The sequence below is a fragment of the Punica granatum genome, chromosome 4 (assembly GCF_007655135.1).
Source record: "Punica granatum isolate Tunisia-2019 chromosome 4, ASM765513v2, whole genome shotgun sequence".
NCBI lineage: Eukaryota > Viridiplantae > Streptophyta > Magnoliopsida > Myrtales > Lythraceae > Punica > Punica granatum.
Genome location: NC_045130.1, coordinates 29,038,142 through 29,060,114, shown reverse-complemented (window position 1 = coordinate 29,060,114; position 21,973 = coordinate 29,038,142). Strand labels below are relative to the sequence as shown.

Genomic DNA, 21,973 nt, shown 5'->3' with positions numbered 1-21,973 from the left:
CCTGATGGTAGCCCAGCCTAGTCGGAGCAGGCCTGGGATTTCAGCGTCCACTCCTGTAGCCCGATGGACTCTCTCCACTTGGGCCTCACCAGCGCTCTGGCACAAGATTCCTCCCTTGCGGCCCCTTACCACCTTACCTCCCATCCCCCTGCCCAATCGCTCTCGGCCCATTAAACCCCCTCCCCCCTGCTAGAAGATCCCTAAAGTCACCTTCAGCCCTAGTCCGAAAAAGAAAAATTTAATTTTCTATGGAAGAATTCGCCAAGCGAGCTGCCCTAATGTCAATATCCTACGACGGGACTATTAATGAGGCCCACCAATTCCATGCAACCTTCCCAGGGCAAATCCCATCCTACGGAAGTCACCTCATCTCCTCATGGCAACAACCCGATCAATCCTATTATGTGGAGGAGATGGATGATGATGATTCTCCCAATGACATCCAAATGGCCGAGGAGGCGGGCTAAAATATGCCCCTACCTTACCCATGAGTCTTCTTGCTTGGAACTGTCGGGGTATGGCAGGAGACCCGACAGTTCGTGCCCTAAGGCTCCTCCGAAATAAATACCAGCCCAGCATGATTTTTATTTCTGAAACCAAGATTGACTCAGAACGATGCAAGAAGCTTGGCCGACGATACAAACTAGATGGAATTTTCTCTGTGGATTCTTCAAACTCTGCAGGAGGCCTCTGCTTGCTATGGAACACCGAGCTCAAGGTACAGATTCTCCAACACTCCCCTCATTATATTCATGCTCTTATTGACCATGCTATCTTGCCTGCCTCTTGGTGCATTACTTGTGTTTATGGTCCCCCTTATGCACACTTGAAGCACAACTTCTGGTATGATCTAGCAAATCTAGCAGTTGGTATCAATTGTCCCCGGATGCTTATCGGTGATTTTAATGAAATCTGTTCTAGTAATGACAAAAGTGGAGGAAAACCTTTTGCTTCCTCAAGTCGCCCCTATCTCGATGACTTCATGAGCCTCTCAGGGTGCATGTTTTAGGTTTCTCCGGTAACCCCTTTACCTAGAGAAACAAACGAACTGGAATTGCTCACATTAAGTAGAGACTAGATCGTGCTATTGCAAATGATGAATGGCGTCTCTTATTCCCTAAAGCCGGTGTCAAACACTTACCAAGCCTCAAATCAGATCATAACCCTATTTTGGTAAAGCTTTGGATGGAATCTGCAAATCGCCCAAAACCTTTCCGGTTTGAGGAAGCTTGGACTCGTGATCTCAGTAGCTATGAGGTAATCCAAAATGCATGGAAGATGGTTGTCAAAGGCTCGAAGGCTTATCAATTTTCCTGCAAGATCAAAAACATGAAAAAGGATTTGAAAAATTGGAACAAAACTTGCTTTGGTATATGTGATTCTAAGATTGCAGGCATCATAGAAGATCTTGATGAGCTACAACGGCATGACCCAAATGCCGATACAAATCAGAAGGAGAACTCCCTCCTTGTTGAACTTGATGAGATTCTCTTAAGAAAAGACCTAATCTAGCAGCAAAAATCCCGGGAGCTCTGGCTAAAAGATGGCGATAAAAATTCCAAGTTCTTCCATCTCTCCACCATCATCAGAAGAAGAACTAATCACGTTGCTGCTATAAAGGGGGAAGGGAACCAATGGATTGAAGACCACGAGGGGATCGGTGACTATTTTCTTAAGAACTTCAAAGATCTTTTCACCTCAACTGGCCCAAACTTCCCGGACGATCTAGAAGGACTAGTGGAACCTATTATCACCTTTGAGGAGAACACTCGTCTTATGTCCCTCCCTTCCTCAAAAGAGATCACCAGGCCCTGAACTTCATCCCTAACCTCAAAGCTCCTGGTCCTGACGGCATCCCATCATTAGTCTACAAGCACTACGACAGCATCATCAAACCTCTCCTCATCTCGGCAATTCAAAACTTCTTTAGCTCAGGCAAAATCCTAAAGGAATGGAATAACACATTCATCACTCTTGTCCCTAAATCAAAAAAGGCATCCACTTTCAAGGATTTCCTGCCTATAAGTCTCTGCAACGTCTGCTACAAAGTCATATAAAAAATTCTTGTAGAGAGAATCAAACCCCTGCTTCAAAAGCTAATCTCGCCGAATCAGACAGCTTTTATCGGAGGAAGATAGATAAACGAAAATGGCCTTCTCGCCCAAGAAGTTTTGGGTACACACAATGAAGAGATTAAGAGCTCGAAGAGGTTGGGTCTCCATGAAAATCGATTTCATGAAAGCCTTTGACAAGTTGGAGTGGAGTTTCATTTTCACAACCCTCAGGCAATTTGGCTTCCACGAAATATTCATCGCCTGGATCTACCAATGTATTTCCACCTCCACTATGTCCGTATTAATAAATGGCTCACCTCATGGATTCTTCTCCCTGAAAAGAGGGCTAAGGCAAGGTGATCCTATTTCTCCTTACCTCTTCATCATCTCCATGGAGATTTTGTCTTGTCTCCTCTATAGGGCTGAAGCGCAAGGGGCAATCAGAGGAATTCAAATCAGTAGAGCTGCCCCCAAAATCACCCACCTTATGTTCGCTGACAACTTGCTAATCCTCTCAAGAGCTACCCTTGCTGACACTGATAATATTAAAAGAATTCTTGACAAATTCTGCTCATGGTCGGGGCAAGAGATTAACTTATCAAAATCAGGAGTTTACTTCTCAAGGAACACTTCGGTCACATCCCGAAGAGATATCAAAGGTGCAATGGGAATGAGGAAGCTCAAAGAAGACTCTCGCTACCTTGGCAATCCGTTCCTATTGAAGAGAAAGTGAAAGGAATCTTTCCAGCTCATTATTGACAAAATCAAAAACAAACTTTCAGCTTGGAAAGCAAAGTCCTTATCTTGGGCGGGAAGAGCTACTCTGATAAACTCTGTAATATCCTCCATTCCCATCTACACAATGTCCCTATTTTGGCTCCCTAAATCAACCTTGAATGAAATTGATCGAGCTACAAGTCGCTTTTGGTGGGGGAATACAAAGGAAGTGGGCCATTTCTTCACTCCTAAAAGCTGGGCCTCCTTGTGTCAACCAAAATCTTGCGAAGGCTTAGGCTTCAGAAAGGCGGAAGATTCGAATTGAGCCATGCTCTCCAAGATTGCTTAGGCTCTCACCTCCAATTCAAATAGCCTTGCGTCCCGTGTCATGAAGGCCAAATATGGGAACTTCATCGCGCCCCTCCAATGTTCAGCGGCGTCTGCTTCGAGCATCTGGAAAGGTCTCAATTGGTGCAAAAGCACTATGCAGGAAGGTACGTGCTTCTCCATTGGAAACGGCGCTTCCACCTCTACGTGGCAGGACCCTTGGATTCCAGGTAACCCGCTCTTTAAATCGGCCCCAAACATAGGTATTCTTGCAGAACCAGACACCAAGGTACGTGACCTAATGCTCTTCCACCCCAAAAGGTGGAACATCCCCCTGCTCCACAACCTCTTCGAGCAGACCATGGTAAGAAATATCTTGAAAATCCATATCCCTCAAGATGAGACTGAAGACACTGCTATTTGGACTCCAACCTCTTCTGGCTCTCACAGTGTTAAATCCTTCTACCTTTTGGACCAATATCACAGATTCGACCCTGCCCCATCAATGATCTGGAAGAGCCTTTGGAAGCTCAAGATTCATGACTGCTTAAAAATCCATTTATGGAGATTTGCCAGTGAATATCTCCCCTGGTTCTCTCAAAGCGGCACATCTTGCCCGCTTTGCCGAACCAGTTCCGATAACTTTGCACACCTCTTCCGAGAATGCATCTTTTATCGTGTGGCTTGGAGGGAATCATTATGGGATTTTCGCTCTGAAGCAATCCCATGCACGACACTCGCTGACATAGTCAATTTCATTGTTAACCCGCCTGACTCTATTTCCCGGCTCTTGTCTAATTGTCTTTCCTTTTCTCTATATGGCTCTATCATTTTATACCATATCTGGTCACTAAGGAATGAAGTTTCGTTTGCAGGGCGCACTGCAGACTTATCTGATTGTCTTCGCAGCATCAGATGTGCCTATAAAGAATTTAGTTCCTGTCAGGCGCCTCAGCCCCATTTTGATCCTGTTCCTGACTCTGGCCAATGCAAGAATGTTGCGCCCTACCTCACTGAAGAGTGGAGCATCATCCACACCGACGCTGCCTGGAGTACTAACTGTGCCAATCTCGCTGGCACCAGGAATAATCCAAACATGCCAATCTCTCACTCCTGGGTCGTCATGGCTGAGACCTCTTCCCCCCTGCAAGCTGAAGCCAAAGCAGCCTCACTAGCAATTTCACTGGCCCTCGACCATGGATGGCGTAAGGTCTGGATTAGGTCCGACACTCTATTGCTAGTTGACGCCATTATTTTCCCGCATCAGTCGTCGTGGGAAATCAAAAGCATCGTTTCTGATATTTTTGCATTATTACCTAAGTTCTGGGATTGAAAATGTACTTGGATTCCTCGTTCGGATAACTCGCAAGCGCACAACTTATGCCAGATGGGCATTAAGTCAGATTTTCCTCCCTTTTGTATGTTTGAGGGTTATCCATGTCTTGATGTACCGTCTCTTCATTAATATTACTCCTTCTACCTTATTTATATAAAAAAATAAAAATAAATGAAAAGCTTTTGTACAGTACAACAATTTCTTTATGCAGTAGTATCAAGTAATTATGAAATTTATAAGAGCTACTTTTTATATGAAATTATGCTCCATATTTATAAATTATAACATAAATTAATAAATTACAATATTATTGATCGAAGAATTATTTTAGCTCCGAGGCATCGAATTAAATGAAAAGCTTTTGTACAGTATGCAACAATGTCTTTATGCAGTAATATCAAGAATTTATGAAATGCATAAGAGCTACTTTTTATATGAAATTATGGTCCATATTTATAAATTATAACATAAATTATAAATTACAATATTTTCAATCTAAGAATTATTTTAACTCCGCGGCTCGCGCAGGATCTTTTCCTAGTCCAATTATAATAATGCATGGCATTCTGAGGTTAACGCAACAAGACATTAGATAAAACAAAAAGATCTAGTAGTGTTTATATAATTAATTAATCAATTATAAGCGTCCTAGGAAAGATAAGGTGGAATATAATCGGAAATGGTGGATTAACGACGGATACTGAGAGAATGCTTCCCCGATAGTAGCAAGAATTCTAGCAGTGAGACACGGTTTATCATATAAGTGTTACCCTATGAAGATTTTTATTTTTTTTTCGGACAGGTATGTGAGTCTAGTATAATAAATTAAAAATTTTAATAAATGAACACATGTAGTCTGACTACGAAAATCGAGCATAAAATCTCTTATTTATTAGGCAAAAATGTGTGTCATTATTTTACACTTTACACCCCTTTTCTATTCTTTTTTTTAGTCTATATACCTTAGTATCCGAAAGTTCAACGGGTCTCGACTAATTCAGTTCGAGCTGGATCGATCCACTGAGAGAGTAAAGCTCTCCTGACATTGATGTTTTCTCTATTCAAGGGACTCGAATCCGATATCTTATTTAAGAGAATAAGAGCCAAACCGCTATAATTAATCTGTGTTGCTCTTTTGAATTTCCTTGCATTATCGTATTTGAATTTCCTGAACGTGCAACGCATGGACCGCTTATTTATCTTCGTTTCAGATTGGGGAAAGGTCACTTTCAGGTCCACAAGAATAAAATCATCAATTGCTATCTACACGCACGAAGGTCTCCTATAAATATGAGAGACTGTCTTCCCGTTTCTTGTTGTAACATAACTTAACGACCTCTCTCTTTCGTGTTCTTGTTTGTCTTCTTTCTTCAGGTAGCTTCGAGGACAATCTTAATAGGCTTCATCGTGTCCATGGCTTTGTCCCGAGCCTGCTTTTCTTGTTCCCAACAACAATTTCCACCTGTGAGATTATCACGGTCTATCTCAAGGTCTAATTTCCAAAACAGCATATCTCGATCGATCGGCCATGATAAATGCAGGGATTATTACGGGATATGCCATGATTTCCGAGATATTTCCACATATTCTCCGAGATTTGTTACATTAGAATCTTCTTGTATTCTTAGAATATTCTAGGATATTCTTAGGATATTCTTTGTATAGTTTATACAGTATCCTTTTTGATTTACTTACCGTAGGTATCAATGAGTTATTCTGTATATATACGGTTGTCACATCAATAAAGATTATCACCTTCAATTCAATCGATTCTCCTCTTTTCACATGGTATCAGAGCATCAAAGCCTTGAAACCGATCAAATCCTTGTTGATATTCGTTTCTTATTCTCCAATTATCCCATGGAAGCAAACACTGGAGTAGGAATGGGATCCATCATCGCTGTTTCACCTTATACTGTCACCTCATCCGATGCACTAGGAATCAAGATCATCGCCTGCACTTTGAATGGTGAGAATTATCTCACTTGGTCCAGGCTAATGACTAATGCACTTCGAGCAAAGAATAAGCTTGGATTCATCGATGGCTCAGTACAAAAACCAGCTGAGGGAGATGCCAATGAATTGCAATGGATCATGTGCAATTCGATGGTCGTGGCGTGGATAACCAATACTCTCGATCAAGATTTGCAATCGAGTGTCGCATGTATCGAAAATGCGAAGACTCTCTGGGATGACCTCAAAGAGAGGTTTTCGGAAGGTAACGAAGCAAGGATATATGAATTGAAATCTCGTTTATGTCTGATGAGACAGGAAGGTGAAACCGTCGCAAAGTATTATTCCAATCTCAAAGTCTTGTGGGATGAGCTAGAGAATTTTCTCACGGCTCCTACTTGTACTTGTGCGGCGGCAGCATTCGTGACTTCACATCGCGAGAAAGAAAAAGCATATCAATTTCTCATGGGGCTCAACCCAGAGTTCGGTATGGTGCGCTCCAATATCCTGAGTCTTGATACACTTCCTTCTCTTAACAAATTTATTACATGGTGATTCATGAGGAGCGACAAAAGATTGTGGCTCGTGGACATGAGTCGGGACCAGAGGCAGCAGTTTATTATGTCAAGGAGGGAGCTGGAACAAATCAACCCGACGCACGATCGGGAGGACGACCTTACTGTGATCACTGTGACCGAATGGGCCACACTCGCAGCACATGCTGGAAACTTCACGGAAAGCCCACGGATTGGGAGCCCAGGAGCAAAGGCAAAGGCGGGCCCAAGCAGCAAAAGAAACATGGGCCGAGTTATGCAGCGACTGGGCAGAGTAATCTGCAGGCCCGTTCAAATGCAGTCCAGGCCGCCAGCTCTGGTCCGAAGCCCAGCAAAATTTCAGAGCTGTCCACAGCCCAGTTCGAGAAGCTTCTTGACATAGTCGGAAGAGATAATCACTCAGCTGAGCCTCTTGTCGGTAATAAATTAATTTCCATTAATCCAGATGATCAATGGATTATTGACACGGGTGCTTCGCGCCACATGACAGGAAGGGTTGACTTATTTAATTCTAGTCGACTTATTGAGAATTTCAGGGTTCGATTTCCTAATGGCAATTCTATTCTTGCCACTAAGGAAGGAAACATTCATATCGCTGGGGATCTCAATTTATCGAATGTCATACTAGTTCCATCTTTTGAGTGCAATTTAATATCAGTTGCTCAATTATCCACTGATTCTAATTGTCGGGTGATTTTTCATGGTGACATGTGCTTATTACAGGACCTCACCACGAGGAAGACGTTTGGAGTGGGTGAAATGCTCGGGGGGTCTACTATTTACGGCGTGTGTCATCATCGTCAGTCATAGCTTCCGCAGTCACATTTGAAAATAATGAGCTTTGGCACAACCGTTTGGGGCACCCGTCACGTCGTCTTATTTTTAAGGGTATTACATCTAATTCCAGTTGTCATAAGGACTGTGATGTTTGCTATAGGTCAAAGCAAACTCGTTCTCCATTTCCAATAAGTCTCAATAAAGCGAGCTATTTATTCCAATTAGTTCATTGTGATTTATGGGGGCCATACAAAATTAAATCACTTTCTGGGGCTTATTACTTCATGACGATTGTTGATGACTATAGTCGAGCTATTTGGATATACCCTTTACGTGATAAAGCCGAGGCCAGATATAACCTAATTGAATTCATCAATCTGGTACAAAATCAGTTTGAAAGATCAGTGAAAATTCTTCGGACTGATAATGGGTCGGAATTTCTCTCCAAAGAAATACAAAATTTCTTCTCACAACGTGGCATCATACATCAGACTTCCTGTTCCTATACTCCACAACAGAATGGGCGAGTAGAAAGGAAACATCGCCACATATTAAACGTGGCACGGGCACTCTTATTTCAGGCAAGTCTTCCAACACGATTTTGGGGAGAATGTGTAACCACTGCTGCATACCTCATCAATATAACGCCATCATCGATTTTATCGGGTAAAACTCCGTTTGAGATGTTATTCAATAAACCACCTGATTATTCTCACCTACGAGTATTTGGTTGTCTTTGCTACGCACATAATAGGTCAAGCGTAACAGACAAATTTGGAGAAAGATCACGTAAGTGTATTTTCGTGGGATACCCATACGGTAAGAAGGGTTGGCGCTTATATGATTTGAAAACACGAGAAATATTTGTCTCTAGGGATGTGAAATTTTTTGAGGACACATTTCCTTTTTCTCAAGAGAGGTTGGACAATAGAATTATTGACAAGAATGACACACCCTTGTTCTTGGATTTTGTGCCCGGTTCAGATTATGGAAGCAAGGGGGAGAATTATGAGCTAGAAAATAAATTCATATCAGTTCAGCCCAATGATGAATCAGGACATGCCCAGCCCGAAGTTAATTCAGCAGTCCAGCCCGTTTCTTCTGATCATCGGCCCGCAGAACTGGAGAATATTCCAGCTCGGCCTGCAGTCCAGCTCCCTTCCTCTGAGGCCCAATTCTCTTCCTCCGAGGCCCGGATCACTTCCTCCGAGGCCCAGCTTCTTCCTTCTGCGGCCCAGCTTCCTTTCTCTGTACACAGTCCACTGATTCAGCCCATGGATTTTGGGCCTCTTTCTCCTACCCATGCTGATAGTACTCCAGCTAATCAGAATATTCAGTTACGAAGATCAGACAGAAATCGACATCCTCCCAGTTGGCACAAGGATTTTCTTTGCCATACAGTTGAAATTCAGCCCCCCCTCTCCAATTCGAGCACACCCACTTCATCGACTTTCTCGGGTAAGTCTTATTCAATTGAGCCATGTCTATCATATTCGAAATTTACTGATTATCATTTTGCATATACTGCGGCATTGGACCATGAGGTTGAACCTCGATCCTACCAAGAAGCAGTACAAGATTCTCGATGGCGTAATGCTATGCAGGCTGAAATACGAGCTTTGGAATCTAACAATACTTGGCGAATAGAACCAGTTCCCGAAGGCAAGAAACCCATTGGTTGCAAATGGGTTTTCAAAATTAAACGTTATGCGGATGGCAGCATTGAACGTTTCAAGGCTCGTCTTGTAGCAAAAGGATTCACACAAATAGAGGGTGTGGATTTTCATGAAACTTTTGCACCCGTCGCCAAGCTCGTTACGGTACGTGTTCTGCTTTCTCTCGCAGTAACTAATAATTGGGAAATGCATCAACTAGATGTCCATAATGCATTTCTTCATGGGGAACTTGAAGAGGAAGTATATATGAAGTTACCCCCGGGATTTTCTCATCGACGCCCAGGTTATGCGTGTCGTCTTCAGAAATCCCTTTATGGTCTTCGCCAAGCGTCTCGCAATTGGTTCTCTAAGTTTACGAGTGCCCTACGCAATTATGGTTTCTCTCAGTCTGAAGCCGATCATTCTCTCTTTACACTACAGCGGGATAAGAAATTTCTTGCGGTACTAGTCTATGTGGATGATATGATTGTCGTTGGGAATAGTTCTGAAGACTGTACATCTCTTAAGAGATATCTTGATACTCATTTTCGCATTAAAGACCTGGGGTCTTTAAGATACTTTCTCGGGATAGAAGTAACCCGCATGGAGAAGGGCTTATTTCTTAATCAAAGGAAATATGCACTCGACATCATCAATGAGTGCGGCTTACTTGGATCGAAGCCCTCCTACTTTCCTATGGAACAACGTCATGGTCTATCATCGGACTCGGGCTCTCCAATATCAGAACCGACTAGATACCGTCGTCTGATCGGTCGTCTAATTTATTTGACCATAACTCGTCCTGAGTTGTCTTACTCGGTTCACATCCTCTCCCAGTTCATGCAGGACCCACGAAAGGATCACTGGGATGCAGCATTAAGGATCATTCGTTACCTCAAATGCTCACCGGGACAGGGAATATTCTTACGACCTGCTTCCATGGATTTAGTAGCATATTGTGATTCCGATTGGGCTAGTTGTCCAATGACTAGACGATCAGTCACCGGATATTTTATCACACTTGGTGGTAGTCCAGTATCATGGAAAACAAAGAAGCAAACCACAGTCTCCAGATCATCTGCAGAAGCTGAGTACCGAGCTATGGCAGCAACTGTTAGTGAGGTCATATGGTTACGTAGTCTTCTATCTTCTTTGGGCGTCACAATACCTGGACCTACACTCTTGTATTGCGATAATCAAGCCGCTCTACATATTGCGGCAAATCCTGTATTCCATGAACGAACCAAGCATATTGAGATCGATTGCCATTTTATCCGGGATCATATACTGTCAGGCATTATTTCTACAGCTTATTTATCGACACATTCACAGTTGGCAGATTTGTTCACTAAAGCTCTCGGTCGAGATCGCTTTCATTTACTCCTTCGCAAGTTGGGAATTCGGGATCCTCATTCTCCAACTTGAGGGGGAGTATTACGGGATATGCCATGATTTCCGAGATATTTCCACATATTCTCCGAGATTTGTTACATTAGAATCTTCTTGTATTCTTAGAATATTCTAGGATATTCTTAGGATATTCTTTGTATAGTTTATACAGTATCCTTTTTGATTTACTTACCGTAGGTATCAATGAGTTATTCTGTATATATACGGTTGTCACATCAATAAAGATTATCACCTTCAATTCAATCGATTCTCCTCTTTTCACAGGGATGCCCCTTATCAGGCCGTTGCTTCTTCCCCTAAGGAATCCTCTCCTCTTCCAAATGGGCTCGACAACTTCACGGTTAAGTACCAGGCTGATTACAATGCATGATTTGTCATTGCCAGACAATAAGATACATATATAATTTTATTACATGGTGATGACCTAGACCACATGATTCACTAGTTATGCTGAGCTGTAACTTGAACAACATAAATATATTATCATAGTTGTGAAACCAGAATCTGGAGCGGATAGTACAAGCCTCAGCCCTCGAACTATCAACAGTTTCTTAGTTGTGTATCCATGATGCTTGCGCAGGATTGTTTCGAGAGTTTACATGCGAGGACATTGAGGGAAGTGAGGCATTTGGTTGGAAAAGTGGAAAAGGGCTCTTTGGAAAGTCTATTAATGGCGGATGCTCTCCAACGACTTGGCATTGACTACCACTTTGAAGAGGAGATGCAGAGCCTCCTGCGGGAACAATTTTTCATCTCCACCTTCGATGGCCATCGAGCCAGCAATAACAGTCTTCACGAGGTCGCGCTTTGTTTTCGACTTCTGCGTCAAGAAGGCTACTACGTGCCTGCAGGTTCGTCATTAAGTACATGCAGCTTTTGAAATTATTACCACGTTCAGGTTCTATTTACATGGTCCTTGATGGTAATGTACCATAGACCAACTCCATTCCTTCAACTATAGTAAATTTCCTTTTCCCGCATATCCTTGATTATGCAGATATCTTTGAGGACTTCAAGAAGAACAATGGTGGATGTGCGTTCGACCCGAAGTTGTCCAAGGACGTTTTTGGGCTGATGAGCTTGCATGAAGCTTCCCATTTGGGCACACATGGGGAAGGTGTACTCGACGAGGCAGCGGACTTCACTAGAACAGCCTTAAGTGGTTTAGCAGATAAATTTCTGTATGTTGGTAATAACCATATTAACGGCATGAGTTCTCAACTGTTGGGAGAGCTTGTGAGGAACACATTGTCGAATCCCATACACAAGAGCTTGCCAAGGTTCACTTCCAAGAGCTTCGAGGTTTATCTCAAAGGGCACTATCACTATGAGTGGACCGGAGCATTTAGGGAGCTGGCGATTTTGGATGCCGACTTGACCGCTTCCATCAATCAGACCGAAATCCAACAAATCTCCAAGTGAGTTTCCATCAACTCCTCGGCCATCTTAAATTTTGTGGGAGGCCCGTGGGCTCCAGACTTCCTGAAGGAGATAGGAGAAAGAGGGTGTAGTGTACATAAAGTAATCTACAAACTCACTCCGATTAAAGAGGTTTCAATTGTATTTTCGATTTGAAGGAATGCTTGTGAATCTATTATAGGAATACAAAATAAAGCAAAAAAAGGGCACATAAGTCTTACTAATAAGAATCGGACCAAAAACTTCTTAATTTCAAGTCGACGCCGTATGTTACTGCAATAAAGTTCTTAAATTTGATTTTCGCTAGTTAAAATTTTTGTTCCCTCCTTATTTCTTTTTTATACTCATTTACCAGTGTAGACACTTGAAACCAAAATAACGGGAAAAGGAAAAAAAAAAATCTAAGATCGGAAAGATAAGCACATCAAAGGGTCTTATCCTGCGAATACGTAACCCGAGAGACTGGGTCTTCTTCTTCTTCTTTTTTTTGCTAAATAAGGTCTTCTTTATAAAAGGAAGCAGAGAGCGTGAACTTCAACCCCACCCCCCACCCCCCCCCCCCCCCCCCCCCCCCCCCCCCCCCCCCAAAAAAAAAGGAAAAAACAAAATTGAATAAATACAAATAAAGACGAATATACTCACGGAACAAAAATCCAAATAAGTGACTGATATGGATTGAATTAAACAGTATGATTTTTTTTGTTTAAATAAAGTCTCAGATTTTAATTCTTTTGAATGTAAAAAATTCAAATTATGAGAGTTTTATTTCTTAGTAGGTCGACCCGACTTGACTCAATTAATTGGGACTCAATTAGACTTCCTAAATACTAAGATTCACGTAAAAAAAAAAAAAAGAAAGAAAGAAAAAGAAATTTTCCAAATAAGCTGAGAAACTTGATGAATGACTTAGATATTTTATACCATGAAAAGCGGCGCTGAGACACTTGATGCATGAGTTGGCCCAGCCCTTAGATATTTTATATCACAAAAATTGGTTTTATTGTAGCAATTCAATATTTATTTTTTTAAAATAAAATTTTGAATTTGAGTCTTGTAAATAAATAAAATTCATATTAAAAGAATTTTATCCCATAATGAATCCACCCGACTCGAACTGAATTAGTTAAGACTATAACATTTTCAAATATCATGGTGCATATTGGAAAAAAAAATATCTTCCTCACTGAACTGACTTTAATAAATTGAAACAAACTAGAAGACTAATTATTGTCACCCTAGACCCATCTTCATATATAAATGTCATTATTAATTTTTATTTTGATAAATGGCCCTGATAATCAGGATAATGCGTGCAAGGGAGATTTCGCACTTATGACTTTATGCACTGCTTACAACTCGTATTGCACATATCTCTTACTTGCATTGGCATGGATGAACATGTGTAGGTGGTGGAGTGATCTAGGGTTAGCAAACGAGTTAAAATTTGCGAGAGATCAGCTGCTAAAATGGTACTTCTGGCCGATGGCAGTACTGAGGGACCCAAAATTTTCACAAGAGAGAATGGACATGACAAAGCCCATCACCATGGTCTACATCATTGACGACATATTCGATGTCCGTGGGACGCTTGATGAACTCACTCTCTTTGCAGAAGCCATCACCAGGTGATTAATTATATAACACTTCGTATTATCTTCATCTTCATCATCTTCTTTCTTCCATATATATTAAAACTCTTTTTCATTGATGAAAATTTGCAACAATTTTCACATGATTTTATGATTATATTTTTACCGTAATAGGTGAATTGATAGTGTTCTACTGTATTTTTTCCCTTTAATCATGAGTATTGATTTGGAAATTTTAATCATAACTTCGATATTTCTACGCACTCAGATGGGAATGTGTCGAAGAACTACCGGATTACATGAAGACATGTTTCAGGGCTCTAGGTGGCATTACCAATGAAATCTGCTTGAAAGCCTATAAAAAGCATGGTGGGAATCCCACTGATTTACTCAGGAAATCAGTAAGTTTTTTAGCTAATTTCTATTTTTGTTTTGGGTGAAAAATTGTAAGCGACATTATTATCACAATTTTAAAAGTTGATTATTAAAAGTTATTCTTCCTTCTCATAAGTACACTTATCGAGATTCGAACATATATTTTCATTCTTACATGAACTGATATTGTGCTTCCCATTTAACCAACTTTTTGGTTAATTAATTTGCTTTTTAAAGGTCCATATTGTGTAAAAACTCAGTTCGAAAATTCTTGCAGATTTTCCAAAGCTTGTATTACTTATATATTCATAGTTATATTTAGTCAAATTATTCGCGGCAATTATGTTCCTTCCATTTCACCGACACCCAGGTGTGTTTGGATTTTAAAATTTTTTTAACTCAATTCCACTTATCTTCAATTCAACAACACAATTATTACTTAATCATTACTTTATCTCAATTATTCATTACTTTTTCACACTTTTTTTTCATAATTCAACAATACAATCATTACTTAATTATTTTTTATCTAAACTATTCATTATTTTTTCACACTTTTTCTCATAATTCAACAATACAATCATTACAAACTAATTAAAACCAAAACTCAACTCAACTCAAAATTCAAACACATAAAGTTTCCACTTTTAGAAAGGCGAATATTTTTTGTACTTTTGTCGAATATCAACATAAATATATACAAATCAAAAAGTGGGAGAGGAAACCGTCACATATATACCCAAAAGGCACATTCTCAACTTTTCATTTTTATGAACATTTTATTATCAAAGTAATCACTTCTTAGAAAATGTAAAAAGAAATTTAAAATTTTTAGAAGCTTAGACATTATGCATGCTTATGTTAGATGCACTTTTAAAGTACGAATAAGAATTGTTATTAATCAATATTATCAACGTAAAATTGATATTTCAAATATTTTTTCTGTTAATTTTATTGCTAAATTTTTATTTACACATAAATATATATTTATGAACTTATAGTAAAAAATATTGGTTAAAAATAAAACTAGTTACCACTCAATTAATTGTCAAATTAGAAGTATGTTTGTTATTAGATTTTCTGTTATGGTACTCTAAACTTGAAAGTTTAGATTGACTTGCTAAAAGAAATTGTCTCAGATAAGCACGTGAACAAATTTTCTAGTTTACAAATATATATACATATATATATATATATACATTTGCCTTTTAAAAATTAGCTAGAAGCAACAGTAAAGAAAGTGTAATATAGTAATAAAATTAAAGAATTACGTTCGAATTCCAGGTTACAAATATGAGTAAATAATGTATTTAATTTGTAACAAAAAATTGTACTGTTAGATCTTATATATTTTAAAATCAAAACATAATTTTATTGCTAAGAATATAAGACCTACTAAAAATTTGAATTTCAACAAATATTTATGGCTTGTTTGGTTTCAAAGTGTGATTTTAAAATCACACTTTAACTTAATTCTACCCGTAATAAAATAAAATAACTCATACAAAGTCAAAGGGTGGACCCCATTTATACCACATTGTTTCCACAACAAAACAAAATAACTCATACAAAGTCAAATGGTGGACCCCATACATAACCATTTATACCATTTTTTTTCAAAATCAACTGATTTTAAAATCTTACTTTGAAACTAAATGCAGATATAATTTCACACTTACTAGATCCACAGTGACAAAATTTGACTTTTCTTTTCAACTCAAATACTTAAAGTGGGTCGATCTGACTCGAACTAGATTAGTCGGGGTCTGTTAGATTTCTGAATATTAGGGTATACACCGAAAAAAAATACTTGAAGTGGAAAAAAGTTTTCATATTAATATAAATTTGACAAGCAAGTATTAGAAATTGACTGTCTTCACAATTATTTTCTTCTATCTTAAAAATGTTAGATGTATATATATGTATATATATATACATATATATATTAAGAAACATAACTCTAAAAAATATAATGTGATAATTTATATTCTAATTTTCTCCAAAATCAATCACTTAATAAATTATTAATTATCACATATAAATTCTAAGGGTGCGTTTGGATTCAGAGTTAAATTAACTTTAATTTTGATTTTGATTTTGAATGTATAAAATGAAAAATGAGATGTGATTATAAATTTGACTTGGAAAACGTGTGTTTTTGTTGTGTAGTGTGTTGAGTTAAAGTTAAAGTTAAAATTTTTGACTTGAGAAATGTGTATTTTTGTTGTATAATGTGTTGAGTTAAAGTTAAAGTTAAAGTTAAAATTTGGTGTTTGGGAATCCAAACATGCCCTAAGTGCCGCAATTAGGAAACACTATTTTCATTACTCTTAACTCGCTAAATCCTTCGAGTATTTCAGTTTTAACAAAAGCTTCACACTTATTGTTTTGTATTGTAAATCCCGAATAAAACTAGTATTTTTCTTAAAAATAAAGGATTTTCTTGATGATTTAAAAATTTCAAGATAAATAACGAATAAGTTAAGTCGTTATCAATTCCCTCACAAATTCGCATAAAGACGCAGGCCTCTACTTAACGAATAAGTAGGATAAACCCATGCAAGTGTTTTTCTCACTCAATTTTGCACTCCTGTAAAGGATTATATCTTCATAGTTTTGCCGGTAAAACTGTTTCCTCGTAATGATTCTAAGTGCAGCTTATTTTATTTTCAATATTTTCCTAAAGGAGGAGGATTATTATTGAGAACATATGAGGATATCATTCGACAGTTTTTGCTTTGAGATTGGTGGTGATGATTCCGCATACCTATTGGGAAACTCTTGTGCGGATTGGTTATTGGATCATGCTTTATCCTTTTTGGTTGGGGTTCATTGGCTGACTGATTGCCCTTAGGGTTGTCTCTTTTACTTTTTAGCTATTTAACTGGGGCCTCCATGCCCTGACATTGTTATGCTTAGTTTAATTAATTGTATTTAGGGCTCCCGCCCCGTCGGTTCCCAAAAAGAAAAATAACAAATATATGAGGATATCTATTCATGTGCATCCTGTTTAATTATTGTGGCAGTGGGCGAACCTGTGTGATGCATTCCTGGTGGAAAAGAGATGGTTCACTTCCCGACACTCTCCTTCGGCTGATGAGTACTTGAACATCGCAATAGTTAGCACAGGCGTCCACTTAGCAATGGCTCACTCATTCGCACTCCTTTGCGGAGGTACGAATAAACAGAGCCTCCAGGCACTCAACAGTTTTACGGGTATGTCAGCCTCAATAGCGAAGATTCTACGTCTCTGGGACGACCTTGGAAGCGCTAAGGTATGTTCACTAGATGATAAAACAATGTGTGATCCAAATTATATCTTTCATACAATAAAGAGCATCAATTTTTAAGAAGGAACATGAATAAATCGAGATGCATCAAAGTTGTGCCCTAGCTGATGTGGGAGAAATTGCTGGGTTTCCACTCAATACAGTTAGCCAGATGGATATAGCACGGTTGATATGAATCAAAGTCATAAACAATTAAGCCAACGACAAAAAGAAGACTAGGACTCCTCTGGTAGGAATTAAGCACGGGCGTGTTCCCTCTGTATCGTATCCCATCATTAAAACTGTGCTCATACTACCTCTGATGTTCTCAAGAGATCCAACGAAGCGATAGTCATTCTCGGCCCCAATATCATGAGATTTTGAATCAAATTTTCGCCAATATGACTCTTCGGCCCGTGCTCTTTATTTTCCTTTCACCCATCTCCTCTAATTAGTCCACCGGCCCTCTCTAGTACAATTTGTACAAATTGTATACTCATGATGCCATATGTATGTGTGTGCATAAGTTTCTTTTTTTTACAAATTGTATACTCTTGTTTGGCCTGTTTCACACATTCACCAGTCACTTACAAAGATTTCTAAGTTGTTGTTGTTTTTTTTTTTTTGGCATGTATAGGACGAGAATCAAGAAGGGCACGATGGGTCGTACGTGGACTACTACATGAAGGAAAACCCTAGTTGCTCACTGGAGGGGGCAAGAGACCATGTGAAGGAGATGATCTCAGACTCATGGAAGAGCTTAAACAGAGAGTGCCTCTTTCCCCATCAATTCCCTCCTTATATGGCTAAGGCTTCACTCAACACGGCCCGGATGATCCCTCTCATGTATGAATACGACGAGAACCATCGCCTCCCAAGAATCGAGGAGTATATGAAGTCACTGCTACTTAAGCGATCAGCTTAAAAGAAATTAATTACAGTCACCTCACTATACACTTATTTATATTTAATTACTCATCCGTTTGGTCCTAGGCTTATGTCGTTAGTTAAATCTATGTAATGAGTTGATTATTTTAAAGCGCATGAGTTAATCCAAATCAATGATCAAAACTAGCAGATGTTTTACTTTACTATTAATAGGTAATAGAAAATTATGAATTTTTTTCTAATCAATATGAGAAGCAACTATACATTTCAGAAGGTATATATTATTACTCTCCATCTCTTTGTATGTCATTTGTCAACCTGCTTGGATCAATCCCGTTCGAGGCTGGTACTCGGCAGTGAACTTCATCAGTATGAACTTGCATAAGATAGATGTAATCGACATATTTGACAACTGGGGCTTTGAGGCAGTGCGTATGGCCATGTCCATTTCCCTAACTTTTACAAAACATGTTCATCGAAAAGAAACCACAACCTTAATGACTGCCTTAGAGTATATTCCGAGTCACTGGCGAAGCATCGGGTAACCTGAGGATAATACGTCTATATAATCAGGAGCAAAATAAGGAATATGGACTAGAGATAAAAAGAGAAATCTGGCCATGTCTGCCTGCCTAGTAAGTGTATAATGCGATAATATGAGACTAATTCATAATTGCGAAATAATCTAAATTTTAATTTATTGAGTAGGGGGACTTATCAAAAAGTAGTACATCGATACTACTCTACGAGGATACCCCATTGGCGCCAGCCCACATTTTATTTTTTCAACAGATTGGTTCAAATTGATTCCATATGTATCGATTTGTCCTAATCACGAAATACTTTCAGTGAATTTTAAATTTTTTTATTGCACATAAAATCCACCTATTAATAGCTCAATTTTGTTGTTGAGTCACATTTTCATAGTTTCGATGCATGCCTTTATAGAGAGCATGTGCTTGCCTAGAGAGTGTACAAAGTGAGAAAAGAGGACTAATTTAATGGTTGGATATGCAAAATGGCTATTCATGATAAAAAATTGTAAATTTTATGATTTTTAATTGAGTCTTTAAATATATTAATTATTTATAATTATAAAATTAACTCTTTGATAATCTTCAAATTAATAATTGTACTTTATCTACATAAAAAATATATTATTTCTTAGAGAATATTTTCTTTTTTTCTTAGAAAAAATAACTTCACACGTCTCAAATTATTAACTTTTTTTCAATTTTATTCTAAAAAACAATTGCAGACACATCCCAAACTCCCATTTCACTATCAGATCTATCATGCCGTCACCCTTCCTGTCAATATTTGACGGAGATGCCGGTGGGTCGCCATTTAATGGTTAACGGCGCCATTCAAACAAAAAAAATGACGATACGTGTACCTTCGACCCACTAGCTATTTAAAAATATCCCTATATTTTTCATATTTTCAAAAATGGACCCCAACTCTCTCTTTCTCTTCTCATTCCTCCTTCATCCCCCCTGTCTCTCTACTTGTTCACAGCTCTCTCTTGCACTGTTTCTCTGTTCTTCTTCCTCCTCCATCAATATGTATCCACTGCTTCCACCCGTTCTTGTTCCTTCACAGCTACTTTTATTGGAGACAATGGCGAGTTTGTTGATTGAGGCAATGCTACAACTAGAGATCCCGATTGCAGACCTTCTTCTTCTTCCTTTCCTTCCCGCGGTTCAATCTTTGCTGCCATTACTCTTTCTTGTTGCACCATTAACTCTCACTCCACCGTGTTCTTCAACTCTTCCATGGATTCATCGTGCCCAACCCTTTCCCTCCTTTCTTCTTGCACCGGTTAATGCGGCTCGATTCTTTCTATCCTGTCACCTTCCACCGCTTTGTCTCCTTTCTGCTCGATTCTTGGCTCGACTCTCCCCTCTTCCGCCAAGTTGTTGTTCTCCATTCTGCCTCTCTCTTTTTCCACCACTTCATCCGTCTCCATTCTTCCCTTCTCTTCTTTTCCCACCAATTCCTTGGACTCGATTCTTCCCCTCTCTCCTTCCACCGATTCATTGCTTTCCGTGCTTCTCCGATCGCAATGCTCTCCTCCTTGTCTTCTGCCAATTCCCCAGACTCAATTCTTTCCTTCTCCTCTTCCTCCAATCCATTGCTCTTCGTTCTGCCTCTCTCTTCTTCCGCCTCTCTATCGGCCTTCATTCTCTCCTTCTCGCCTTCTTCCATAGCTTCATCAGTCTCCATTCTTTCCACCAGTCTTTCCACTGATCTGTTCCTCGCCGTTCTATCTCTCACTTCCTTTATCAGTCTATTACTCTCGTTCCCGTTAATCTCTTCTTCCACAAATTCCTCGTCCTCGACTATGCTTCTCACTTTACTTACAACTCCATTGCTCTTCTTCTTGTTATTAATCTCTTCTTCAATTGATTCATTACCCTCGATTCCGCTCCTCACTTGGTCGACCACTCCATTGCTCTCACACCCATTGTTCATCACCGCTTTCGCTGCTTCCTTACCTTTGGCTCCATCCCTATGTTGTTCTTCCTCTCTCTGGATTCCGTCTTCTACCTGCTGTTCTTATACCAATTGCTTGCCATCGATTCCACTGTTCTCTTCCTCCACCTCCTCCTCGTACCCAATTCCGTCTCTCAATTGTTGCTCCACCGTTTCATCGCCTTCGATCGTGGCTCTCACTTCTTCCATAATGTCCACGCTTTGGAACAGAGGTAGAGAGAGAGAGAGAGAGAGAGAGAGAGAGAGAGAGAGAGGATGGAGGAGGAGGAAGAAGAGAGAAAGAGTTTTGGGGTCAAATTTAAAAATATGAAAATATAGAAAGGTATTTTTAAATAGCAAGTAGGTCCAAGGGACACGTGTCTTCGTTTTATTCGTTTAAATGGTGCCCTTAACCATTAAACGGCGGCACATCAGCATCTCCGTCAACTATTGAGGGGAAGGGTGATGGCATGATAGACCTGATAATGGAATGGAAGTTTGGGATGTGTCACAATTTTTTTGGGATAAAACTGATAAAAAGTGTGAATTTATTTTCCCTTTTTCTTATTAATTATTTTTCTAAAATTAAAATAATAAAGAGCTTTCAATGAAAGGTTGCCATAAATTCATCCAAGAAGAGATATTTTTTTTAATTGAACGAAATGATTGGTGGAACCTTATTCGGTTCCCTGTTGTTTTATTCCATATGATCTACTTGAGACAAAGATATGTTTGACAAATAATTTTTTTTATTGGAATATCGTTGGAAACACACTTTTCTACAGAGTTTTAACAATTTCCCGTTAAAAAAATAAATCCGTGTTCTTGAAACTCTGAATTGTTTTTTAAAATAGCAATTCAATTAGGATATATGAGGTTGTTTTAACAACATACAAATCGCTTTGTCCCTTGACCTTTAGACTTAGAAAGGTTTGCCCCCAATCTTTAAAATTTTACACTGTACCTCGGAGCTTATGAAAAAAAAGCACTTTGCCCCTCTGGTCATTTTCCCTCGCAAAAACGAGTCATGTGCCTGACATATGACTTCTTTAAGGGAAAATAAGACATTTCACCCAATAAAAATCATAAATTGTTTTTTGAAAGAAATTGGAGAATCCGACACTTTCAAATAGGGAGTTAGGGAGGCTCTCGACAGCCACGTACCCACCTCCCAA

The 21,973-nt window shown here is 39.2% G+C and overlaps 1 protein-coding gene across 1 annotated transcript; it reads left to right on the top strand.

Annotated features, from left to right (window-relative positions):
• Positions 1-5,772: 5,772 nt before the first annotated feature.
• Positions 5,773-18,500, top strand: LOC116205592 ((3S,6E)-nerolidol synthase 1-like). Its single transcript, XM_031538224.1, has 8 exons — positions 5,773-5,975; positions 11,048-11,123; positions 11,364-11,634; positions 11,781-12,201; positions 13,609-13,827; positions 14,060-14,192; positions 17,193-17,441; positions 18,073-18,500. Exons 1-8 carry the CDS (start codon positions 5,848-5,850, stop codon positions 18,358-18,360), a joined length of 1,785 nt encoding a protein of 594 aa, XP_031394084.1. The 5' UTR covers positions 5,773-5,847; the 3' UTR covers positions 18,361-18,500.
• The last annotated feature ends 3,473 nt before the right edge of the window (positions 18,501-21,973 follow it).